Source organism: Phoca vitulina, unplaced genomic scaffold, assembly GCF_004348235.1.
Source record: "Phoca vitulina isolate PV1807 unplaced genomic scaffold, GSC_HSeal_1.0 scaffold9, whole genome shotgun sequence".
In the NCBI taxonomy this organism is placed as follows: Eukaryota; Metazoa; Chordata; class Mammalia; order Carnivora; family Phocidae; genus Phoca; species Phoca vitulina.
In genome coordinates, this window is record NW_022589712.1 from 768,091 (window position 1) to 794,935 (window position 26,845).

Sequence of the window (26,845 nt, forward strand, 5' to 3'; positions counted from 1 at the left end):
TTGTTGACTGTTTCCTTTGCTGTGCAGAAGCTTTTTATCTTGATGAAATCCCAAAAGTTCATTTTTGCTTTTGTTTCACTAGCTTTTGGAGATGCATCTTGAAAGAAGTTGCTGTGGCTGATGTCAAAGAGGTTACTGCCTATGTTCTCCTCTAGGATTTTGATGGATTCCTGTCTCACATTGAGGTCTTTCATCCATTTTGAGTTTATCTTTGTGTATGGTGTAAGAGAATATTCCCGGTTTCATTCTTCTGCATGTGGCGTTCCAATTTTCCCAGCACCATTTATTGAAGAGACTGTCTTTTTTTCCATTGCATGTTTTTTCCTGCTTTGTCGAAGATTATTTGACCATAGAGAGGGTCCATATCTGGGTTCTCTATTCTGTTCCATTGGTCTGTATGTCTGTTTCTGTGCCAGTACCATGCTGTCTTGGTGATCACAGCTTTGTAATATAGCTTGAAATCGGGCAACATGATGCCCCAGCTTTGTTTTTCTTTTTCAACATGTCCTTGGCGATTCGGGGTCTTTTCTGATTCCATACAAATTTTAGGATTGTTTGTTCCAGCACTTTGAAAAATGTCATTGGAATTTTGACATTGAAGGTATAGATTGCTCTGGGTAGCATAGACATTTTAACAATGTTTATTCTTCCGATCCATGAGCATGGAATATTTTTCCATCTTTTTGTATCTTCTTCAGTTTCTTTCATGAGTGTTCTGTAGTTCCTAGAGTATAGATCCTTTACCTCTGTGGTTAGGTTTATTCCAAGGTATCTTACGGTTTTTGGTGCTATTGTAAATGGAATCGTTTCTCTAATTTCTCTTTCTACAGTTGCGTTGTTAGTGTATAAGAAAGCAACTGATTTCTGTGCATTGATTTTGTATCCTGCCACATTACTGAATTGCTGTATGAGTTCTAGTAATTTGGGGGTGGAGTCTTTTGGGTTTTCCACATGAAGTATCATGTCGTCTGCGAAAAGAGAGAGTTTGACTTCTTCTTTGCCAATTTGAATACCTTTTATTTCTTTTTGTTGTCTGATTGCTATTGCTAGGACTTCTAGTACTGTGTTGAACAATGGTAGCGAGAGTGGGCATCCATGACGTCTTCCTGATCTTAAGGGAGAGGCTCTCAGCTTTCCCCCATTGAGGATGATATTCGCTGTGGGTTTTTCATAGGTGGATTTTATGAACTTGAGGAATGCTCCCTCTATCCCTATACTCTGAAGAGTTTTAATCAGGAAAGGATGTTGTATTTTGTCAAATGCTTTTTCTGCATCAGTTGTGAAAGGACCATATGGTTCTTCTCCCTCCTCTTATTAATGTGTTCTGTCACATTGATTGATTTGCAAATGTTGAACCACCTTGCATCCTGGGGATAAATCCCACTTGGTTGTTGTGGATGATCCTTTTAATGTATTGTTGGATCCTATTAGCTAGGATTTTGTTGAGGATCTTGGAATCCATATTCATCAGGGATATCGGTCTGAAATTCTCCTTTTTGATGGGGTCTTTGCCTGGTTTGGGGATTAAGGTAATGCTGGCCTCATAGAATGAGTTTGGAAGTTTTCCTTCTGTTTCTATTTTTTGAAACAGCTTTAATAGAATAGGTATTATTTCTTCTTTGAATGTTTGGTAGAATTCCCCAGGGAATCCATCAGGCCCTGGACTCTTGTTTTTTGGGAGGTTTTTGATCACTGCTTCAATCTTGTTCCTGGTTATTGGCCTATTCAGGTTGTCAATTTCTTCCTGTTTCAGTCTTGGCAGCTTATAGGTTTCCAGGAAGGCCTCCATTTCATCCAGATTGCTCAGTTTATTGGCATATAGTTGTTGATAATAATTTCTAATAATTGTTTCTACTTCCTTGGTGTTAGTTGTGATCTCTCCCCTTTCATTCATAATTTTATTAATTTGGGTCCTTTCTCTTTTGTTTTGGATAAGTCTGGCCAGTGGTTTGTCGATCTTATTAATTCTTTCAAAGAACCAGCTTCTAGTTTCGTTGATCTGATCTACTATGTTTCTGGTTTCTAATTCATTGATCTCTGCTCTAATCTTAATTATTTCTCTTCTAATGCATGGCTTAGGCATCGTTTGTTGCTTTTTCTCTAGTTCTTTAAGGTGTAGAGTTAGTTGGTGAATTCGGGATTTTTCTATTTTTTTGAGTGAGGCTTGGATGGCTATGTATTTCCCCCTTAGGACCGCCTTTGCAGTATCCCATAGGTTTTAGACTGATGTGTTTTCATTCTCAGTGGTTTCCATGAATTGTTTAAGTTCTTTGATTTCCGGGTTGACCCAAACATTCTTGAGCAGAGTGGTCTTTAGCTTCCAAGTGTTTTTAATTTCTTCCAAATTTTTTCTTGTGATTAAGTTCCAGTTTTAAAGCATTGTGGTCTGAGAATATGCAGGGAATAATCTCAATCTTTTGGTATCAGTTGAGACCTGATTTGTGACCCAGTATGTGGTCTATTCTGGAGAAAGTTCCATGTGCGCTCGAGAAGAATGAGTATTCTGTTGTTTTAGGGTGGAAAATGTTCTGTATGTATCTATGAGGTCCATCTGGTCCAGTGTGTCATTCAAAGCTCTTGTTTCCTTGTTGATTTTCTGCTTAGATGATCTGTCCATTGCTGAGAGTGGAGTATTGAGGTCACCTACAATTAATGTATTGTTATCAATATGACTCTTTATTTTGGTTAATAGTTGGCTTATGTAGATGGCTGCTCCCATGTTGGGGGCATAGATATTTACAATTGTTAGATCTTCTTGTTGGATAGACCCTTTAAGAATGATATAGTGTCCTTCTGTGTCTCTACAGTCTTTAGTTTAAAATCTAATTTGTCTGATATAAGAATTGCTACCCCAGCTTTCTTTTGAGGTCCGCTGGCATGGAAGATGGATCTCCATCCCTTCACTTTCAGTCTGGATGTATCTTTAGGTTCAAAATGAGTCTCTTATAGACAGCATATGGATGGGTCCTGTCTTTTTATCCAATCTGCAACCCTGTGAAGTTTTATGGGAGCATTTAGGCCATTCACATTGAGAGTGATTATTGAAAGACATGAATTAATTGTCATTATGTTGCCTGTGAAGATGTTGTTTTTATAGATTGTCTCTGTAAATTTCTGTTGTAGATCACTCTTGGGGTCTTTCTCCTTTTGTAGAACCCCCCTTAATATTTCTTGCAGGGCCGGCTTAGTGGTCACATATTCTTTCAACTTCTGCCGGTCGTGGAAGCTCTGCATCTCTCCATCCATTCTAAATGACAGCCTTGTTGGATAAAGTATTCTTGGCTGCATGGTCTTCTTGTTTAGTACCCTGAATATGTCTTGCCAGGCCTTTCTGGTTGCCAGGTCTCTGTGGATAGGTCTGACGTTATCCTGATGTTCCTCCCTCTGTACGTAAGGAATCTCTTCCCCCTAACTGCCCTTAAGATGGTTTCCTTGGTTCTAAGATTTGCAAGTTTTACTATTACATGCTGGGGTGTTGGCCTATTTTCCTTGATCTTGGGAGGGGTCCTCTCTGCCTTTAGGACACGAATGTTTGTTTCATTCCCCAGATTAGGGGAGTTCTCAGCTACGATTTGCTCAAATATATATTCTAGTCCTCTCTCTCTCTACACTCCCTCCGGGATTCCAATAATTCTGACATTGGAATGCTTCATGGTGTCACTTATTTCTCTGATTCTATTTTCATGGATTCCTATTTGTTTTTCCCTGGCCTCCTCTTTTCCCTTTTTATCTATTAAATTGTCTTCCAGGTCACTTATTCGTTCTTCTGCCTCACTTACCCTAGCTGTTAGATTATCTAGATTAGATTGGATCTCATTGATAGCATTTTTAAGTTCTGCTAATTCAGCTTTCATTTCTGCCCTTAGAGACTCTATGTTGCCATGAATTGATTTCTCCATTCTAGCTATTGTCTTCACAATTGCTATCCTGAATTCCATCTCTGACATCTTGGTTATATTTGCATCCATTTGTAAATCTGCAGCATAAGTCATAATCTCTGAATCTTTCCTGTTTTGGCAGTTCTTCCTCCTAGTCATTCTGTTGATGGGTGGTTGAGGGAATGTATAGAGTCCAAATTATTGACCAGAACCCAAGCAAGATGCACCTGTTTTCTAGGGACCTTAGGGTTGCTGGCCTTTGTTTTCCCAGCCTGTCTTCTGGGGGAGGGGCCTGCTGCACTGTTACTCAGGCAACCCTGTTTGGGCAGAGTTGCCCTGCCCCCCTGTGGTGGGGGATGGGCTCAGTGGGAACCAGTTTTGGGGGGCATTTGTTCTCTGGCGGCTTTCCCGGGCAGCTTTCTGCGTCTCTTCCATGAGTCAGAGCAGAAGAGACCGTTTCCAACCCTCTTCCTCAGAACACAGAGACTGCAGTCTGTTCTTTAGTGAGCTCTCCAGGCCACACTGTCTCTGTTTCTGTGATGCTATAAACTGCGGCGTCCTGGGTTGTGTGCCCCTCTGCAGCGCCCCCAGACCTACCTCCAGGTCGGGGCACATCTCTGCCCTTTGTGCTTCTAAAACTACCAGCCACTCCCAGTTCACATGCATGACCCCACCGCTCCAGGTTTCTGTCCCAGGGGCTGCCCTAAAGTCCTTTCCCCGCCGCTACTGGTCTGCGAGTCTGTGCCCCATCCACAGCGCACGAGGCTGTCACTCACCAGCGGTGTAGGATTCCCACGGTCAGGCTCCCTGCCGCTGCCATTTATCCTCCCATATCTGCCCACGGAATCACGGCTCCCTGCTTCGTACCTCAAAACCAACTGCCCACGATATTGTTTGTAGAGATCCAGATCACATCTCAGGCTGATTTTGTGGGTGTTTAGAGTGGTCTGGTAGATATCCAGCTCAATTCTGGGACTGGTTGCAATAGGGTTCCCTACTCCTCCGCCATCTTTTCTCCCACACCTGAAAGCATTTTCATATAGAAAATGAAAGGCTGTTTCTTAAATGACCCTTATCTAGATGTCCTTCCTGATATCACGACATCATTTTATGAGCATTGTGAGATCCTCGCCAATGCAAGGCAGTGCTAATCCCCACTCAAAATTTGGTAAAAACAGAAGGAGTCGCAAGAAGGACTTTTCCAGACGCTGCTCTGAAAAGAGTCAGGCCACCTTCAGAGCCTGTGCTCTCATCAGAGCCCGCCCGCACCTGTCCGATTCCCGCTGCTCTGGCCTTCCTGGGGTGGGAGGGAGAAGCATCTCCCTCTCTGCCCGGCCCCTCCAGCCGTCCCCTCCTGCCGCGTGGGGGCCGCTCTGCCCAGAGCCTCTCTCTCCCTGCCCTGTGGTCTCTGCTGTTCTCCATCAGCCTGGATGCACGTTCCCTGGAGTCTAACCATGTGAACCGGAGCCATCAGCATGTACTTGACCTACTTCTGTAATTGGATTTATGTCCCACGTTGTACTGAAGCTGGTTCCCGGAACATTAGCACCACCAGCCCAACTCCCTCACCTCCCGGCCTCTTTCCCGCTGTTTCTCATTTCTTGAAATCCTTTGCTCTCACGGCTTCTGGCCCTCATGCTTCTCTGCATGTTTGCTTCTTCCTTCACCCGTCCTACTCATCTCCCCCACATCACAGGTCACCTCGATGTCACGCACCTCGAATACTGGCCCCTTTCCTGCTTCCTGAGTGCGGTACAGCTGGGGCTCTCCTCGAGCACTGGTGGTCACTTCCCCGCGTGTGGGCTTCTCGGAGCGCAGCGCCCCTTTCCAGGGTGGTTTTCCCTGTGGAGATGCCCACGTGCTGAGATGTTTGCTCCTGCTTCCTCTCCGTGGTTTGGGATCTAGAGAGATTCAGGGGGTGTGTGACCAACATATGCCTCCAAGAATTACATTTTTTATTAGCACACGGTTTATATATGGGGCATAAAGTAGTTGTCAGTTCACCTGTCTGAGGAGTTTTTTGCAGGTCTTTGTGTGGACACTGCGTTTCTCTTGGGCTGACACGGAGGAGCGAGGCTGTGGGTCTGTGGGCTGGCGTGGGTTTAGCCTCACCGGAAACTGCCAGCAGGGGTCCATGCTGGCTATACCACTGGCCAGTGTGGCATCGAGTCTTCGGCACCCACACACGTGCACAGATGACAGTGATGGGAGCACGCCGAGTGGGGCGTGGCTCCAGTAAGGGCAGCCACCGCGTGCTGGCGAGGAGCTCGGACTGTGACGTGAGCAGCTGTTTGCCCTGGTGTCCTCGTCTGCGGGGCAGGAACGGTGATAGTTGTGTCTTCAGAGGTGGACAGGATGACACGTCCGTGTGCGGTGAGCCTGTGCCGTCCTCGTTAACCTCCCTGTGTGATGATCAGACATGACAGGTGCCAGAGAGCTGTGGCCCTTGTGGGTCCCCTTAGTCGCTAAGCCGAACGGCAGATGCAAGGAGGGTCCTGAGTCCCGGGAAGCCCTCCAGTGCTATTCACGAGAGCGTTCCACGTGAGCGTGTCCTGCAGGGAGATCGGTGGAGCGGTGAGGCTGGTGCTGAGTCGTCGCCAGAAGGGCAGCGAGTCCAAAGAGGCCCCGAGTCCTCTGTGGACAGTCGAGGTCATAGGCGGCCTCACAGAACAACACACAAGCTTAGAGTCAGAAAAACCCGGTTAGAACGTCAGTGTTGACGCCCGAAGTCCATACCGGTCACGTACTCTCCATGTGTCCTGCTTCCCCGGCGTGAACATGAGGGTACCTGATGTTCGTCTGTGACATGAGCTGTAGGCGGCGATGAACCGCACAGTGTGACCATTGCTGGGCCAGGGGTTCTCAACGTGGGGCCCGGGGCAGCAACAGTGGCCCACTTTGGGAACTGTTAGGAGCTGCTTTTCAAATAAGCACATCTGGATCAGAAGAAAAAATCCATACTTTTGATCTCTCCACTCCAAGATACATATGATATCCACTGGTAGACTTTATTTCAGGAACCACCGTTCACCAATGGCAGGATCATCTGGAAGTTCTAAATCTGAAGGGCTCATTTGTACATTAAAATAGGTTTTTTGTGGAAAAGGAATCACCTAGATGTCTTGCTTCTGCTGCGATGTGGCATTTCTCTTTATTACCAGTAGAGTCCACAAAATACTTGTTTGCACATTTTGTTACTTAAAAATTTGATTGGATCTCTCATCTCTTATCTCACATCAGCATGGTATCCAACCCCAGATTTCTGTCCCTAAAATGAAGTGTCTGATGGCATCTATGTGTATATTTACACACATACACATCTTCTCATATGGTAACACGTTAGAGAGGAATGTAAGTTTTTATCAACAGCCATAGAAAAAGTTCAAAATACTTGAATTCCAGGCTAATTAGTAGGAAGCAAAGAGTAGGAGGTTTTGTCTCAAGTTTATGGGAAAGGACAGTAAAAGCCCACTTTTCACTCAGTTTGGGACGTGCAGGTAAGGTTGGACGACGGAGACAGGAGGGGCCGCGGATCCACGAAGACGGTGAAGACCCGACAGGGCGAGGGGGAGAGACGCAGGCGTCGTGGAGTCGCTTCTCCGGCGCGGGGGCGCCCACGGGGAGCCGCTGCGTGCGCGTGCTCGTGCGCGTGCTCGCCGGCCGTTGGCCCTGTCAGCAGGGAGTCCCGTGTGTTTGTCTTGCAGGCGTACGTGTACGACGTGGGTTCGAGCACGTTTTCTCACAGGCTGGCTGGACACACGGACACCGTCACTGGCGTGGCCTTCAGCCCGTCAGCCCCCCAGGTACGGTCTCCTCGTGGGCGGCGCCTGCACGCAGCACAGGGCTCCCCTCGCGCTTTCTGTATCTGCCGGCCTTTGTGTCGGTGACGCGCGTTTCCACGGCGTGCGGGCCGGTGGGCAGGGAGCGCAAGCGTGCTCCCCGTGAACGTGCTCGTCGTTCAGCCTGGCGTGTCCCCGGGCGTGTCCCCGGGCACAGCGTGAGCGCCGCAGCCGGCGAGTCCCGGAGCGGCCGGGGAAAGGGTGGAGAAGAGCCCCATGCACAGAGTGAGGGCGGGGAGGAGGAGAACCCCGAACGTGAGGGCATTCGTGTCAGGAGGAGGCACGACGAGGCGAGAGTCGCAGCAGCTGCAAATCGATCACGCGGGAAGGTGTGCGGTCTTGCCTGAAAATACCAACTGCGGAAACTCGGTAGCGCGAGCGTCCGGGGACGTCGATTCGGGCGGAGCGTTACGGCGCGGCTGCGGGCGTCGGCCGGGCTCGTGTGCGCCCGCGCGGGGTGGACGTGGGGACGCGCTGCGCTGCGCAGTCCGCTGCCGTCAGGCGCCTCGGGCGCTCGGGCACGTCTTGTCTCCGGGGACACCGACGTCGGCGGCGCGCATGCGCCGGGCTGGTCACGTCATGGACCCCGGAGGCCCTCGCGTGGCTCGTTCCCCGTCAGCCGTGAGGGAGCCGTGCAGTCCGCTGCCGCTGGGCGTTCGCCTTCAAGTGTCCGCTCGTGTGATTCCGGTTCGCTTACCGCGACACGAGGCCGTGCTGCACGGACCGCAGGGCCTGCCCTTCTCCCTGATGGCGTCAGCTATGGCCGCCGTTGCGTTGCCGCTTAGCTCCCTGCCTGACGCGGCGCCGGTGAGGTGAAGGAGCGTCCGGACGAAGCGGCGCAGAGCGGGCGCGCTGAGAGGTGCGCGCGGCGTGGGGCGGGGGCGGGGCGCCGTGCCCGCGGGCGGAGGGTGCTGTCGTGGTTCTGAAAGCTCGGTGCTGGCCTGACGCTGTCTGTCTTCGGCGGGACGGCCCGAGAGCCGCTCTGCGCCCTGACCGCTCTCCCGTACGGGCAGGACGAAGACGGGAGGGGAGGAGCAGACTCTGCCCGGTCACTGACGCCGGGGCGCGGCGAGGGGCCGGCGCGGGGCCGGTGGCCACACAGGACGGGAACGAGCGTGCGAACGCTGACGGGCAGCGGCGCGGTTCACGTTACAGGAGCGCCGGCGGGTTTGGGGACGCTGACGACGCGTGCGGCGCGGACTGCTGGCGAGCGGAGTCCGTAACGAGAAGCCTCACTGTTCAGAAGTTCCGCATTTTCCTGCGCACGGTCAGCGGAGAGACCCTGTGAACGCTTCTTGAGCGGTGGCCTCGAGATGCTCACAGGCGTCTGTTTCTCGGTGGGCTGGGATTCGATTCTAGACCCGGTAGCCCTTCACTAACATTCCGAAACGGGAGCGAAACTCGGCAGCCTCCTCCTCAAGCGTGTGTTCTTCTGTTCTACGTCATCACTGCCGTCCGTCGGCCGAAGCGCTCGACTCCAGCTTCTGTCCTAAGGAATGTATGAATGGCGCATCAGAGCCGCAGTTTGATACTATTATTTGTAGAAGAAGGCTCCTCCGAGCTGTAATCACGTCAGCATTTAACTCGTCACGTATGAACGCATCAGCGTTTGAAACCACGTTTGGGCGCAGAGGATGGCCTGCGCGTGCTGGGCGGCCGGGGTTCGAGCGTGTGGGTTCGGGAGCGCCGCCGTGCGGGCCGAGGACGGCGGTCTGCGTCTCCGTGTCTGGGCAGCAGGGTGCGTGTGTGCCGGGCGCCGCTCACGAGAGGAGAGCGGACGGGCTTCCGCAGGGTGCGGCGGGGGAAACGGGCATGCGCGTGCTGGAGCCTGACTGCCCGGACCGCAGGCTCAGCACAGCAGCTGCGTGGCCGCCTGCCGTCCTCCGCCCGCTCCCTCGCCTTCTTAGGCTTCTTCGTCGCACGGATTCTGGGCGACTCCCCTCGACTCGAATCATGCTTGCGCAGATCAGCCATTAACCTTTAAGCCTTTTTCCCCTGGTCCTGGGTCAGCCCCGCCCCCCACGGTGGCTCCTGGTGCTGAGTCGTGCCCGGGACGGTGCTGGACTTGCAGGTCCAGGGAGGAAACCCCCCGGTGCCCACACCTGCTGAGTGCTGGGTGCCGCGCTCCCCGGAGTCGCGACCTCATTAGGGCAGGGATCACGAAGACCCCGCAGAGTACGCACTAGTTTTGTCATATCACATCTGGGAAGTTAATTTAAGGAGGGCCCTTGTCCAAAGTGGCCGGCATGGTCAGAGGCGGTGACACCAACCTTACGCCAGGGACACTGCATGACTCTTGGAAAAGCAGGACATAGATTACTTGACTAGGTTTTTGTTAAATAAATTTTGAGAAATGTCCCCTCTAAAAATCAAAGTTTTGGTCCCCTCAGAATACTACTAGATATGGTTAAAGAAGTAGTGTTTTTCACCAGTGCTATTGCTCAATTATCAAAATAAGACTTGTGAGTCTTTTGGAAGAAGATTGTATTATACTAATGAAATTATTCTCACAAGGCATGTGGCTAAGAGAGGACTCTGAAAATGAGCAGGAATCCTGGCAGCTCACGAGGGAGTGTGGGTTCAGACCCCAGAGACCATGGCAGCGCCTTAGGTCCTGCTGGGAAATGTAGCCGAGTCCCCATGGCCCACGCTTGGCTCGAAGGCTGTGCCATCAGCTTGCGCCACTGGTATACTTGTCATAAGACACGTCCATTCAGATGTTTAACTGTTTGGGGTCGGAACGAACATCCGGAAAGCACCCCAGTGACATCATCCTGGCTGAGACTGTGGCCAAGAGGTATGAGGAATCCAAACCAGGTGCTACAGAAGAGAGAGGACTGGGGTGTGAGCCGATGGGTTCCTGGTTTGAAGGATGGGGGCCTACCAGTCACAGGAGAAGTTTAGGAAGAAAGGTTGGGGAAATTGTGAAATTGTGGTTTAGCCATGGAGGAAGGCTGCTCCACATGAAGACAGAAATAGGTGGAATTTGTTGGAATGTAACAAAAAGTCACAATTATAATTTTCATCATGTTATCAAACTTATGTTAGTATCATAATCATCAGTTTTATCTTGTGTCAAGTATGAAATAATAAGAGCATTGATGTAGGATAATATAAAAGCTCTTTCTTATTGATAGTGGGCAGTGAGGCTGTATTTCCCATTTTACAATTCTGTGTCGTGTGGGGCTTGTTTGGGGAAGTTTTGCTCAGGTCTTCCTGGCCATACCGGATTGCATTTAGACCATGTCTAATGCTGCCTTAGAACACGAGGTGGAGCATGGAGCTCTCCAATAGCATGTGTAGACAAGAAGTAGAAGAAGGCAGGTACATGTGTTCAGGGTCCAGTCTACACAGCATGGTTCAGACTACGACTCAAAATACCCTAGCAAGGGAAGAAAGGAGGACCAAATGTGGAAAGTGTGCAGGATGCCATGGTGACTATTCTCCTCCTAGGCCCACAGCCCCTGGTGTGGAGAAAGAGAAGGAAAAAGTTAAGAAATGGAAATCTGAGAACTTCTTGTTTTCCTTTAAGATCATGATACTTCACAGTGGACATATAGGCTGTTTCCAGTATCTTGGTATTATAAGTAATATTCACATGTACATCCTGAGTGTGTAGTGTTTTCTATGTCTGGATTCATTTTCTCAAGATAGGTTATTAAAAGTAGTGCTACTGAGTAAAAGAGCAAAAACTTTGTAAGCGCTCTAATATGTACAGAGAAATATTTTTCAAAATGTTCGCCATTGCTTGTTTCCTTACCAGGTTAGATTATTGACACTTTCAGTATCTTTGTTAAGTTCATTATCAAGAAATGGTACGTATTACTTTAATTTGCCTTTTTAAAAATATTATGAATATTGTACATCATTCCATATGCTATTAATTATTGGAGTTTTTTCATTTTAAAATTGCTTGTTTATATCCTTCATATCTTTATCTTTTGGACCCAATTTAAAATTGACTTTTTGTCCTTTGTATTTACAGTATTTTTTTGTAGATTCAGTTTTGCTTTTTATTTTGTTGTTTTCTCTTTCAAGTATAAAACTTGGATTTCTTCTAATCACTCTAGGCCTAGAAAGTTTTTTCTCTTCAAAATTTATCTCTCTGATGAAATTATGGTAGAATCTCTCACATAAGATTGTAATTTTTAAGTTCCCTGGCTGACAGTTCCAATATCTAGGTTATATCTGAGTCTCATTCTGTTGATTGCTGTGTCTCTTGACAGTTGGTTCGCCTGCCTTTCTTTTGATGTGTTGTAATTTTTGAATGAATGCTGAATGTTGACTGTGGAAGGACATAAGGATGCCTGGACAAACATGTCTCTTTTTCTGCTAGGCTGTTGGTTTGGTAGGGTTAGCAGTTGAGCCAGGTGCCATGTGCTTTAATTATTAAAACTTTGATTATAGTAAGGTCATTAGAATTGGTACAGATCATTATACAAATAGAAGCATGCAGACAATATTTTATTCTTCCCAAGTCATCTTTTGTCAAACCTTTTAGAAAATTTTATTTACTAAAGCATATGAGGATGAAATTTAAATCTACATGTTTTAAATAGGCCACCTTTACTTTGAGAGTTGTGTTTGGCTCTGCCAATGAAAAATAACCTAAGTCTATATCTGGGAAAGGGTTATTTTCCTTGTTTTTTAAATTGAATAAAAGTTTGCTGGCTCCCCTAGAATGGTAACCCCACTGGCTTCTCTTGTGGTTGGAATTAGTACACAGGTGAAGTATGTCAAGCCCACAGTATTAACAGTTTGCTATGAATTTAGGAATATTCTGAGAATAATTAATATTTTAGATATTTGTTATGTTTTAAGGATTTTGATATATTAAAATATTTGATTCCAGCTTGAAATATGAATTGACTTAGATTTGTGACTTTTTAGTTGAGAAAAATGAGAAAATTTAGTTGAGAAAAATGAGAAAATTTCTTTCAGTTGTGAATAGCATTTGAATTTTTAAGAGAAGTTGAGATTCACCATATTTATAAGTTTACTTTGTTAGATTTTTGAGAATTGGGAGCATTTTGCTTTTTAACATTTTTTCATTTAAAGTATTCAGGAAAATTTAACATATTTGAAATGAATCTTGACAGTTTTAGAATAACTTAAATTGTAAACTTAATTCATTGCCTAAAGATTTTTAATCTGTTTATCATGAGGAGATTTAACATAAATGAAAGCCACTTTGCATGTGGTTGTTAAAATTTACTAGATTTTTAAATATAATAAATAAGATACTAAATTGAATGAGAAGCTTAAGGAAACTAGGTCTTAAAATTTGAATCTTTAATAAATTGAATTATACTTTCAAAAAGTGAAAATGAGCCACAAATCTCCAGCTTTGTTGTGGAGATGAAGAGTGGAAAGCCATGGTGCTGAGTCATTCCTTCCCATGGCCCTTCAGGAGAGTCTGCAGTTGCAGGAGCTTGGAGGAGGTGTTCCTGATAAATCACACCTGTGCACGCCATGTCAGGAGGAGCCCGCCTGTTCCAGGGGCCGCCCATGGGGATGCTGGAGGAGGAGCAGAAAGAATGGTAGCGGGCGGAACTCTTCTCCCTCACAGTTCTGGATGGCATTTACATGAGCTCAATTTATGAGAAAGTGGCCTGCAGGTTGGCTTCTGGGAGTATATGATCTCTACTCAGTTCGGGACTTGAAGGTCACTAAAATGGCACTAAAGACACATACCGTTCATTAAATAGGACACATCTTCCCCATTTTTGTGGTGACATCATTCTATGCTTGGTTATAGACATCTTTGCCTTTTACGAATAAACTTACTTAGCCCTGCAAGGCACAGTGGTAGGGTTTGGGCTGGAGGTCATGGTCCCCGGCAGTGTGTGGCCTGCTCCCTCTCTCAGCTGTGAACGGGAGAAGGACGGCCGTCTGGCAGAGCTGTTTGTCCTCGGGACGGGAGGTGTGTGTAGTCTGATACTGCTCTCAGAGTGAAATCTTAAACCCCAAGCCCAGGTCCCTTTGCTGTTTGATGTAAACATACAAAGACATGTCAGTAAATCCACAGCGTGGTGCACACTCTCCTCTCGGTGAATGACAGGTCGGGAATGGTCATCATCGAAATAGTTCTGTATTTTCTTCTCGTGTAGCCTGTTCTGAAGGCCAGGAATGCAGGGAGGATCCGCTCAGTGTCCACGAGGATGGATTTTGCAGGTGCCAAGTCCCCAGACGCCTTCTCCGGGAAGGCAGAGGTCACCGTGGAGCGCGGGCACCTGCAGGGGCCCCCCAGCCAGAGGAGAGGCCTGTGCGCCTGGGGCAGTTTGTCCTGCCCAGACAGAGCTAGGTGTTTTCCAGCCATTCTCAGAATGACCCGGAGAGCTGTAGCTTTAGTAAGTTGTGTTAGTATTTACATCACAGAATGTTTCTTTGATTTGTCACTGATCAAATGGTCCCTCTCAATGTACAGTCAGTCACAGATAAAACTGGGCTATTGAAGAAAGATCGATAATAAAAGTAAAAACTGAACTTATGCTATCAGCGAATGAGAAAATGGTACTTGGTTTGTAAAACTCACTTCTTAACACTCAACTCCTCAGGGACGGCTCTGTTACAGGAAGTGGGATGGCTTCTCCATGTGCGTCCCCAGAACATTCTAGTGATCATGTGGTTCATGAACACATACCTTGAAGGGAAATAGTTTCTTCATTGTTTAAAGTCAGGAGAGAAATAAATACATATTCTAGATTTTTAACATCTGGTGAGGTGTTTTTAGTAGATGAAAGTTAATGACTGATCCCCTTAAATAAACAGAAATAGACCAGGGTCCTCAGTGTTCTGTCTTCTTTGGAATAGAGTATCCATTCACGTAGGTGTTTCTAATTTAGGATATCATGTAGAACTTAATATTAAAATTCAGTCTCCTTGATGACTGATTGAGAGTGAAGTTTCATCTTGGTATAAAATGTTACCCCCCCCCCCAAAAAAATAGACTTTGCCTTTAGGAATTGGTCTTCAAGTCCAGGTGAAAACACAGTGGGGTCAGCGCTGTGTTCATGGGGAGGGGAGCCCGCGTCTCTGTGCTGGCTCCGGGCCGTTGACACCTGCTGGTTGAGACACCACCTCTCTAACCGCCCCGTGAGCAGTAAGCTGCCGGGGGGGGGGGGCAAATAAAATTGGCTTTCTTTTCTCTAAGTAGAACACCTCTCTGGGATTGTTTCCTTAGTGAATGTCTCTCAGAGAATCGCTTTTCCTTTTATTTTTTTGAACATGGAACTCAAACAGACCACCATTCACTCATTCTGTGATTTGCAGAAAGTACTCCAACCGTTCATAAAACGTGCAGTGTTTGGGTTGGGTGAGCTGGAGGAGAGAGCACGGGCTGTGGCTGTAGCAGGACCGGATTGCAGTGCCATCGTGGGCTCCTCCATGTGTGGGTGTCCTCGCGGGGCCCTCCCACCTCCCCAGCCTCACCTGTGCGTCTTGCGCCATGAGCCACGGCACGGACTCTGATGGGAGTCACTAAGTGGGGGGACTGACCGATTGGTGTCAGGGCCAGAGAACCAGCTGGCGAGCAGGCAGCAGGCACGGCGTTCCTCAGGCTGGGAGGCTGGGTGTGCTCAGGGCCACGTGGAGGACACTGGATTCCGGCCGCATCCTCGGTGATGACATGCACACAGGAGTGCTGGAGCCACGCCGGCTGCCCTTTGCCTTCTCGTCCGTGTGTCTGGTCCTCGTGGCGCCCAGCACAACCTCCCAGGACAGGAAGAGCTAGTCACCTGTCCAGCATCGGGTGCCCTGTGGAGAGGAGGGGACCCAGGGGCCCAGGGCTGCAGAGTCCTCGTGGTCTTTGCACTGAGATGTGGATGAAGTCGTGTCTCGTACGTGGCTCTTCTGAAGTGCTCCAGAGATCAGGTGCTCTCTTAAACCTCCCCCCACCCCCACCCCCAATTTGGCCTGGGTGACTCCTTCAAACTCCTTCAAATGTAGACTCGGATCACAAAATGAAGCCAAACAGTGAACTTGATAAATGGATTTTCTTATCTTCGTGGTTTGGACTTTAAATTTTAAAATAAGAAAATGATGTATTTTGATTATACTCAGTCCTTAAAAATCATGTTGAAAGGAGAAAGGTTTTTGTTATTGTGCCTGTTCAGTTTCTCTGTCCCTTTTCTCTGTTGTGAAGAAATAGGTCTGTGCTCACCCCTTTCACTCTTGAATATGATGTTTTTTTTCTTAAATCGTGCTTGACATTTTCAGTGGACAATTAGCTTTGGTCGGCTGGACACGAGTTGACGTCAGCAGAGGCCCGTTTGTGGGGGAGAGCCCGTGGGGCTGCCTCGGTGCAGAGAGACCAGCTCCTGCCCCCACCCCCCACCTCCCCGGGTGCCCTGTGCTCACCTGCCACTCCGCGGATTCTGTTTCTGGTTTGCGAGTCGGTGACAGTCCCCCAGGCTGCACTCTGTAGAAGGGACAGAGTTGTGGCCGCAGTGGTGGCTGTGGTGGACCCCGCCAGTGACGGCAGGTTTCCCATAGGAAACTTCACTGTCATCTCTCTGTGTGCGGCGTTTCCTCCCCTGTAACTGCACTTCCACAGACAGCCCTGCAGCAAGCACCGCCCACTCCGCGTCCCCAGTCCAGACGCGCCTGCCATGTGCAGGGCTGTCCTCCACCCACGCCGTGCTCACCGCCCCACCTGTGGTCCAGTCCATCCCAGACTGCCTCTTGGGCCTTCTCGGCTGCCCTCCCTGCCTTCCTGGGGACGGGCACGGACGCCTTCTTCTGGGGTCCTTGCCTCCAGGCCTGCCCCTGCCAGTGTCCCCCCCCATCCCCACTACCGGCCCGTGCCAGCCCACACTGTGGAGGCAGGCCGCTGTCTGTCCCAGCACGGCGCGGGGGGCTGTGTGCTTCCTCCAGATCCCGCTGTGCACGCGTCCCCTGTTTGGATGCGCTCATTTAGTTCAAGATACTTTCCAGTCTCACTGGTCCGTGGGTTATCCAAATGTGTGCTATTCTGTTTCCAAATATGCGGGGTCTTTCCTGAGATCTTTCCTTATCGGTTTCTCCTTTAACGACATGTGGAGAACATGCGTGGTGTGGCCTGTAGCCACTGAACTGGGTTTCACAGCCGGTGTCTTCTGGGGCGGATGGGGCTGCTGATGTCTGTGTAGCCAGGTGGCCTTTGCCGATTGTATCTTTATCAGCTGCTAAGAGCAGGCTCGCGGTCTCTCCGTCCAGAACTGTGGGTTTTCTCTTTCTCCTTGTAATGCCAGCAGTGTGTGCCGTTAGCGCTTGGAGGCTTGCTTGCTAGGTCAGGAGCGTTCTGTTCTCTGGGCGAGTGCGCCCCTTCGCTCTCAGGATCTCAGGAAATGGCCTCTTTATTTGCTTTGAAATATGCTTTGATATAAAGATAGCCACTCCAGCTCTTTTCTGATTACTGTTAGGATAGTGTTTTCTGTTCTTTTCCTTTAACCCACTTGGGTCATTTATTTGAAGTGCATTTCTCATAGGTACTTACTTTTTTTCATTCTTTTATTTATTTATTTTTTATTCATTTATTTGACACAGAGAGCACGCGCGTGCACGAGAGAGAGAGACAGAGAGCGAGCACAAGCAGGGGGAGCAGCAGGCAGAGGGAGAAGCAGACTCCCCGCTGAGCAGGGAGCCCGACGCAGGGCTCGATCCCAGGACGCTGAGATCATGACCTGAGCCGAAGGCAGACACTTAACCGACTGAGCCACCCAGGCGCCCCGAGTTTTTTTCATTCTTTTAACCAATTTGACTATCTCTGCCTTTCACTTGGTCTGTTTTGACTGGTTCCATTTGATGAGATTATTATTATTTTTAAAGATTTTATTTATTTATTTGAGCGAGACTGAGAGTGAGAGAGAGAGAGAGAGCACGAGCAGGGCGAGGGGCAGCTCAGAGCCTGACATGGGAATCAATCCCAGGACCCCAGGATCCTGACCTGAGCTGAAGGTAGATGCTTCACTGACCGAGCCACCCACGCATCCCCCATTGGATGAGATTATTGGTAACATCATGTTTAAACCTCTCCTCTTGCTTATCTGTTTTATATTTGCCCGTTTGATACTTGTTTCCTTTTCCTGCCTCCTTTCAGCTTAAGTAGGTACGTTTTGTTTTGTTCTTCCATGTCTTCACTTTCCCTGGCTTTCGTGTGCAACTCCTTGTTTTGTTAACTTGAGAATGCGCACAGAGGCCTGGAGCACGGTCACCGCCCGTGTGCAGCTGGGGGCTCGCGGTGGCGGCCTCGCACCTCCTTGTGGTGTGTGTCACTTGTCCATATAGTACTTGGTTCATTTTGTTGCAGTGGGTAGCTACCTCCTACAGAGACTTAATAGCGGTGAATCCTATGTATTTGCCATGTCATTCCACATTACACTTTTGGAGGCTTGATTTTCTTATCTTTACGGTTTTTGAACTTTATGATCTCTGTGATTCTCCAATCGATTCCTTCTCCACGGAGAGAATTGGGACGGTGCAGGACTCCGAGTGTGCGTGAGTGTGCATGTGTGCGCATGTGCATGGTGGTTTCTGTATCTGTGTGTACATAGTCTTCATTTTGTGTCGCACAAAGCATGTATACATGAAACACATGGGCAGATGTGAGGTCGCCTTAGTGATCCTGTGCGTGCTGGACGGGCGGCTCAGGGCTGCAGTGCAACCTCTGCATCCAAACCCACAAGGCGTCGACTCAGTTTTCATCCTGCCTCTGATGCCAAGCATGCTTTGCTCCCCGCATGCGGGCTGCGGTGGATTTCATTTAGAATATCCTTTCTTGCCTACACACCCACGACTGATTTTTTATCTGGAGCCAAAAAAAAAAAAAAAGGTTTGAGTTCAGTGTAACCATTTACTTGTACTTTAATCACACCCTCAGGAAGTGAGAACTGAATTATCTTCCTAGTGCAGATAGGGAAACCGAGGCAGAAGAAGCTGACACACTTGAGCGCCATGGTGGGCTGTACGATCCGCACTCCATGGAGCTGATGTCTGCTGCCCGGCGTGCCTGGCACTGCATACCCACGGCGCCGTGTGAGGACGCAGACAGAAGTCAGGGTGCCCCCAGGGAGGGGCCCAAGAGACGAGGGCCTGGAGTGTGCAGCGGCAGAAATGGGAACGGAGACCACACTCTACCGCTCAGGGAGGCCCGGGCATGAGGAGTGTTTTCCATCCTACACTTATGCCCCAGAACTGAATTCTACCATGAGATTTTATTCTATGGGAGGCGGGATGTTTTTCTATTTTTATTGATGTGGCAATAACACTCTTTTTTTTAGCCTCTGAGTACTTTCAAATTTGTTTTCGTCTATGATGCTCTAGTTCTGAAGCTTGTGTTATTCCCAGATATTTCCTGCCCACCTCCTCAGGCCACATCACAAAAGCTAATTTTATTCCTAAGGACCTCGGAGTCTAAGCACCTTCCTTTTGGAAAATGTTCTGCAGATTCTAGGAAAGTCAACAGCGAAGCCATAAATTTAAATGTAACACAGACTAGAGGATTAAAGCCTCTGCTTTCATCACATTACTTACTTTAATATTCAGGTAATTTTCTATAAAAGTCAGAATATTGTACCAGAACTCACCCTTTCACTGTAATGCAGGTGTAACCTGTCCAGGTGATAAATTAAGAAGATGAAACATAATAGGGCATTGGTTTCAAGTTCGGGCTGCTGACAGAATTTGTTGGGCAGAAAGGGAAGGAGGCTGAGCTATGAAAGCACCTGGGTCTGTCAGGGCTCCCCGGCACGTGGAGAGTGCCCCGTGATCTGTGTGCCAAATGGAAGACCGCCAGCATGCACGGTTGGTAGCAGAATTTACTCCAGGACCCAAGGGCGAGTGACTTCCCTCTGGCCAGCAGTGGTCAAGATGAACAGCCTGTTTTGCTGTAGATTTATGGCTCACGCACTCTGGACAAATACTGCATCTGTTTCCACTTGTGCTGGGGAATGCTGGTGTGCAAAATGTGCTTGCATCGGGGTCTAGTAGAGTGTTTCTGGAAATATCAGGGTATTTTGGCCCCTATCCTGGATGTCCAGTTTCATAGATGCACGGAAGAGGCTGGAAATGTGAACTTTCACAAGGTCATTGGGTTTTGGTGCAGTTGGGCCTCAGGTCACGCTTGGAGAGAGTCTGCACCAGGTTATCGGTACGATTTTCACCGCCGTTAGTGTGCATTTACGCCCATGATACTGTCCAGTGCAGAGAGCAGCGATGAAACCATCTCAGATCTACTTCTGACCCTCATCCTGACCATCTTTTAAGTTTGTGAAGGGTTAAAGCAAGGTATTTTTTTATACTTTGATACTTTTTTTAAAGATTTTATTTATTTATTTGACAGAGAGAGCAACAGCGAGAGAGGGAACACAAGCAGGGGGAGTGGGAGAAGCAGGCTTCCCGCAGAGCAGGGAGCCTGATGCGGGGCTCGATCCCAGGACCCTGGGATCATGACCTGAGCCGAAGGTATACGCTTGACGACTGAGCCCTCCAGGCACCCCGATACTTTGATACTTTTAATCAAAACTAAAATTTTTTGAATAAGAATTAAAAAGGCAAGATTGAAGGTGGAGGCTGAGGGATGTGTGCTCTGAGTCACGTCGGAGGCTGGCCCTGCCCCTTTCGTAGACGGGCGGTGGTCCCACTCTCTGTGGCCTGGTGCACACGCCCCTGGGACCCACACCCCAGAGCAAAGAGTGTCCCAGCGTCTGTCCCAGAGACCGGTCTGTCTTTTCTAGAGTGCCATGGCAGTGGGACCTTCGTCCGTGCCCTTAGGTGTCCTGGTGGGCCCTCCTTTATGCGGTAGAGAGCTTTTCTGTTGGGTCAGCCAAGGAGGTTCTGGTGTTTCCAGTTCGGGTGTTCATGGCTAAAGCTGCTTCTGGTGCAGGTGTCTGTGTGGAGACATGTTTCTTTTCTCCTGAGCAAGCGGATGGGAGCATGGCTGCTGGGCGGGCTCACGCTCAGCATTGAGAACCTGCTCCTACTTTCTAGAGCGGGTGCCGTTCACACACCGCCCCCCTCACCGGGACTGCCCTATTTCTTTAGTCTTTTTAATTTTAGCTGTTGTGGTATTTTTATTGTGGTTTTAATTTGCATTTCTTTAATAATGACTGATATTGAACACTATATCATATGATTATAGGCCTATTTTTAATTGTTCATTTTTATCGAGTAGAACTTTTTATTTATTATTATTATTTTTAAAGGTTTATTTATTTGAGAAGAGAGCACGTGTGCGTGCATGAGGTGGGGAGGGGCAGAGGTGGAGGGAGAGCAAATCCCACGTAGACTCCACGCTGAGCATGGAGCCCGACGCAGGGCTGGATCTCACCACCCTGAGATCATGACCTGAGCTGAAATGAAGAATCAGATGCTTCACTGAGCCAGCCAGGCACCTCAGGTTGTAGAACATCGTACATGTATTGCAAATATTTCCCCTCATCTGTGGTTTGCCTATTTGGGTTATAATATCCCTTAATGAACATAACTGTTGAATTTTTATGAAGTGCAAATTTTACTTTGTGGCCTGTCTGAAAAATCTTGCCAACCCAAAGCCTGCAAAGATATTCTCTATGTTTTCTTCTAGGAAGTTTATTGTTTTTATTCATACTTAGTGGTTGATTCAGTGGCATCAGCTGCCTGTGATCCCTGACGGTATGCTGACCCTTCAGTCCTGCAAACACACGTTCTCTTCCACGTGGTTGTGGTAGTGATGTTTTCTCTTCGCTGGCTGACTCTATTGTAAGAATACTTAGTGTGTAACGTGCGCGGCATACAAACTGTGTTAACCAGTAAGGCTTCTGCTCAATGGTAGCCTATTAGTTGTTACGTTTTTGAGGAGTCAAAAGTTATGTGCGGAGTTTTGGCAAGCAGGAGTTGGCGTCCCTAACCCCCACATTGTTCAAGGATCAACTGCATTAGCAAAAACATAGCATCCTAACACATTTATTCCTACAATTTCTGTGGGTCAAGAGTCTGGGTGTGGCTCAGCTGGGTCCTCAGGTCAGGGTTTCGGACGGCTGCGGCTGAGCTGTTGACCAGGGCTCCTGCTCATCTGAGGCTCTCCTGGGGGCGGATCTGCCTCCAGGCTTATCAGCTTGTTGGCAGGTTCTGGATCTCCGTGGTTGTAGGACCGAGAGCCTCAGCGTCTTGCTGGCTGAGGACCAGAGTCCCCTGCCACTCCCTGCCAGGCTGGGTCCCCAGCAAGGCTACCTGCTCCGTCACTGTCCACAAGGGCAGAGACCCCAGCGGGACGGTGCTGCGGTGTCTGTGTAAGTGTGTCCCGCCGCTGTGCTGGGGGTCCAGGGCAAGTCCCAGCCCACCCACGCCCGGGGCCGGCACGCCACGTGTCTGGCCTGCACATCCTTCTTGAACTAATTGAACTAATTCGGGGAATAGAGAAAAGTATAGGTCAAGATTCATTTTTTTCTGTGCAAATATCTATTCACTCTAGCAATACTTGTTAAAATTACTTTTCCACTGAATTTTACTGGTGTCGTTGTTGCAAATCAATTGACTTTATAAGTGTGGGTGAAATCTCTCCTGCTGCCCACACCTCTGCCCCAGGGCTCCGTGCCCAGCCCAGGGAGCGCCCTGCTCCGCTGTGGACCGCCGTCCTGCGCCTTTGTTCCCCCTCTGGAATGCGTTTTTACTGCCCCTTTTGGTATCCAAACACTTCAGTCTCCTCAGCGTTCAAATGCCATCCTTTGTGAACTTTCCCTGAAGCCCAGTCGGCCTCAGATCCCCCAAGTGTGAGCAACGGGCTTCAGAGCCCCATGTGAAGAGCGCACAGGGCACTGCGTTCTCAACTTCCCAGTTCAGATGGGGCAGCTTTTGCCCTGGAATCTGAGTTCCTCGGGGAAGGGGGGGAGGTTTGTTTTTATTCCTAGAAGTCGGTCTGACCACCAGTACAGAGCAGATCGATGCTTGCTGAACGCTGGTAAAATAAATCATTCTTTTATTTCTAATAGCTTTATTCATTTCCACATTGCCTAGAAATTACAGTATTTTTCAGCTGAAATGCAAGTATTTCAGAGTATTTATCTTGTGGAGGCAGAAATGCACATCAACACATGGAGGTCTACAAAACTCATCTCTGAAGTCAGTGTACTTAGAAAGCCTTTGAAATAGTAAATCATTAGAAGCAGAGTGAGTTCTGTGTGTAAAACGCACCGCTTGGGAAGTAGAACCAACCTTCCTTGGCGACTGTGTCATATCAGATGACCAACGCAGAGACTGTGGTTCAGCCACCCCCACCACAGAAATGGGACCTGTGCCAAAGACGCCGCGCGTGAACGACACTCATTTTGCAATTTGAGATCCTCCGACGCTTACGTTTTCTAAGGATATACACTGCTTCGGGGTTTTCAGTGGGATACCCCCACACCGTTTTAGCATTTAAAAGGGCATTTTTCCAGTAATGATTGTGTAAAGATGCATGAGTCCACAAGTGGGGCCATTAAAGCACATCAGTGACTTATGGGCAAATGGTCAGCAGGTTGCACATCTTTTTTGTATTTTCTTGGTCAGAGGAATCGCCGGTGTTAGTTGGCACACCCCCTTCTTCTCGCACAAACCGTCAAGTGTCCTTTAGAAGGCTGCACATGTCCCATCTGCCGTTCGTCTGCCCTGCCAACCTGCGAAGTTCTTGCAGGCCTTGAGGTTGAAGGAACGCGTGGGTCAGGCTGTGACCCACCACACACTTCTAGCCTCAGATACACAGACTTCGCTATTGAGTTTGAGATTTCCTCAGCTCGGAAAGAGCATTCACTCGGTGATTGCTTCGTTTGTTCAGAGAATTAGGATTTGTTTGTTCATGTTCCATTGGAACAACAGCTTTTTGGAGCTGGAAGGGATGTGAGGGGGCTGGTTTTTCTGTTCCTGGACCCAGAGTGTGGTGAGGCTCATAGCACATTCCTGCCATCTGTCCTCTCGCCGAGACCTGTGCCTGCTGTCTGGCCATACCTCTGGGCTCTGCGGCGCGTCACCGGAAGCCTGACTCCTGATGCCAGGACCATGCGACCCAGGACCGGCTCTTATCAGCAGGCTCCCCACACACAGCAGTGCCGCTGTGCCCCCGAGAGCACAGCCACGTCTTGCCATCCGCGGAGCTTGTCTCCGGTGCAGATGCGGAGGCGCCCATGGTGGCCACAGCTCTGATCACGCGTTGTCCCTGGAGTCTGACGGGTTTCTGTTTGAGCTTGCAAATGTCGAGCTTGAGGGGTACCAGTTATCTGCCAGCAAAGAAATTCCTATGCTGACTATTGACAATTCTGTATCAGAAGTGGGAACACAATAAATTCTCAAGAATTTACATTCTAAAGGGACTCGAGGTGTTCTACAGCATCTGTTGGGGCAAACTCCCCACCTGCCAGTTATTTTTAAAGCAGTGATGCCTGGCGGCAGGGTGTCTGGCGAAATCCAGGATCGGGGGAAAGAGGTGTGAGGAAAAAAGACCTCATCAGGGAAGAAAAATGACAGGACATCAGATTCAAGCAAAAAGGGGCGCTTGTAAGAAGTACCAGAGGACGAGGCGGGAATCCTTAAGTGAGAATTCAGTGCTTTCCAGTGAAACTTGACTGTTGGCATTTATTCAAGCTGGGTGGTGCGGGTGCTTGCAGCCAGTAAGGAGTCTCCATGTGCCCCGGGCGGCCTGTCCCTACCCACTGACCGTCACACGGGTGTGTTCAGAGCCGAACCGAGGCAGGTACATGTGGCCTGGCCAGGGGAGTCCTACACACGGGTCCCAGCCGCTGCCTGCCCTCAGCAACCCTGCACGGCCATTTCCACATGGCTGTGTCAAGACTCCAGAGGCCACTTGGTGCTCACACGACATAGGCACGTTCCTTGGAATTTCCGGGACAAGCACGTCAGACTCGGAGGCAGAAGCCCCATGCACGCTCGGTGCTGGCAGTGTCTTTTCTCAGACTTACATCTGCGAGGAAGAACTGCCCAAGTCAGCTGCTGCCATTCAGTCTGTCAAACGGTGAAGCCCAAAACAAGGAGCCCAAATTTTCATGGGCCATGGGCATTCAGAAAATGAAATAAACACAGTAGAATAAATTACAGAAAATTAAACTATAATTACCAAATAATTTTATTAAAACAAGAATTAGAGACATTTGAATAAGGCACACAAAGTGATCACAACTCTCTCTTCTCCCGACACTTGACGGCAGAGTCAACAATATTGTTGGTGGGAACTACGGTGGTTGTTCGAACAAGCAAGCCTGTCCGGCTGCAGGATGTAGAGAAAGCTAGATTTGGCCAGAGGAATATTCTAAAGGACTAGTTAGCTGTTCTCAACGATGCCTTAGCATCACTACTGAAGAAGAAAAGAGCCATGAAATGAAAAATCAATTCTCTCCTCCCAGTGGAAGGAAGGAAGGAAGGAAGGGAAAGGAAAGGAAAGGAAAAGAGGAAGGAGGGAGGGAGGAAGGAAGGAAAGGAAGGAAGAGAAGGATGGAGAGAAGAGAAGGAAGGAAGGGAAGGAAGAAATGAAGGAAGAGCAGGGAGGGAGGAAGGAAGAAAGGAAGGAAGTGAAGGAAGGAGGGAAGGGAAGGAAGGAAAAGAGGAGGGAGGGAGGAAGGAAGAAAGGAAGGAAGTGAAGGAAAGAAGAGAGGGAAGGAAGGAAGGAAAGAGCATGGAGGGAGGGAGGAAGGAAGAAAGGAAGGAAGAAAGGGAAGGGAAGGAAGGAAGGAAAGATGGAAAGAAGGAAGGAAGAGAAGGAAGGAAAGGAAGGCGGGGAGGAAGGAAGGAGAGAAAGAAGGGAGGAGGGAGGGAGGGAAGGAGGAAGGAGGGGAGGAAAGAGAAATGCAACCACTGCAGTGAACCCAGACACCCTATTTCAAAGTGCTTTTCCTAATATCACAACTGGAGAAAGGAAGAGCAGAGGGTCCTCTGTGTTTAGATGTCACATGAACCCAGATGACATGACTGGCCTCTGCTCACATGTTACAGCAGTGAATCATCTTTAAAATAAGGACTTGCCAGTGTGCTTTCATCACCAGAGGACTGAAGATGCTTGGATGTGGACTGGAGCCTGTGACCACAGGTCGGTCCCGAGGGGGGTGCACACAGAGTGGGGTGTCAGGGACGGGCTGTCCACGGGCCGGTCCCGAAGGGAGTGCACACAGAGCGGGGTGTCAAGGACAGGCTGTCCAGGGGCCGGTCCCGAGGGGGTATGCGCAGGGGGGCGGGGGTGTCAAGGACGGGTTCCCCGCAGCGTGCACCAGTCCGTGCTCTGGTGGTCTCTGTGGTGCTGTTCTGAGGGTCTTCTGCTGCCACTGCATCCTTTGCTAAGGGACCATTTGGGTTGGAGCCACCCGGGGCAGGGAGATCTGCAGACCTGGACCGGTTCTCTTTCAGAAATTGTAAATGGACCTTTTGCAGGTCTACAAAACAGTTACCATAAATGTAATTCATGGTAGACATCAGACACTCTTCTAGAAGTAATGGTTTATGTTTTAGTCTCTTTTAAATTTCTTTTTGATAATTGCTCCGACATTAGCTCCCAGTGCACTGACTGAACTTTTGGAATGAGGTGCTTGTAAGTTGAAACCCCTACTGGGCTCACTGTGGCACGAGAGGCTGCTGCAGGGTCTGAGCCCATGGGAGGCTTCCTGGGGTCAGTGCGTTGATGTCATCAGGCCACTGCTTCAGTACTCAGTGCCATTTTGGATCACTGTGTTCTGGAAATGCTTTCTTGAAATTTTTAAGCAATCATCATGGCAACAGTGTTTATTTCTAACCAAAATATGGCTTCTGCCTGCTTCTGGAGTTGATTAACTAGAACTCTGGTCTCCACTGAGATGAGATGTTGACTTTGCAAAACTGCTTCATAGGTTGGAAGTGGTGCTCCAGTTACACCCCAGAAAGTCGGGGGCGTTCCACGTGACTGCACCGCGCTTCCGAGATCTGGCCTTAGCGCCAAGCCACAGCTGGTGAGAAGCCACAAGGCACGCGTGCTAACATCCAGCTACTGATTTTAGCTTGATGGTTGCGTGTTACAAACAACTACTTCTGCGATAGGCTGACAATTCTGTGTATTTTAAATTCCAGTAACTAGTTAGTAGTTGCACTGAAATGAGCGCTTAACACAAAATGTTAAGCATTTTCTTTATCGCCTATAAAACCGAATGCTTCTTCTCAACT

The 26,845-nt window shown here is 48.7% G+C and overlaps 1 protein-coding gene across 4 annotated transcripts in view; it reads left to right on the forward strand.

Annotated features, from left to right (window-relative positions):
• WDR27 (WD repeat domain 27) overlaps positions 1–26,845 on the forward strand; it is a 132,116-nt gene that overhangs the window by 68,540 nt on the left and 36,731 nt on the right. For 3 of the 4 annotated variants that reach the window (XM_032407454.1, XM_032407456.1, XM_032407455.1), the window contains exon 24: positions 7,583–7,681. The exons of the other annotated variant lie outside the window; for it this stretch is intronic. In XM_032407454.1, coding sequence (XP_032263345.1) covers positions 7,583–7,681 — 99 coding nt within the window. The remainder of the gene's footprint in view (positions 1–7,582; positions 7,682–26,845) is intronic. 4 annotated transcript variants of the gene reach the window in all.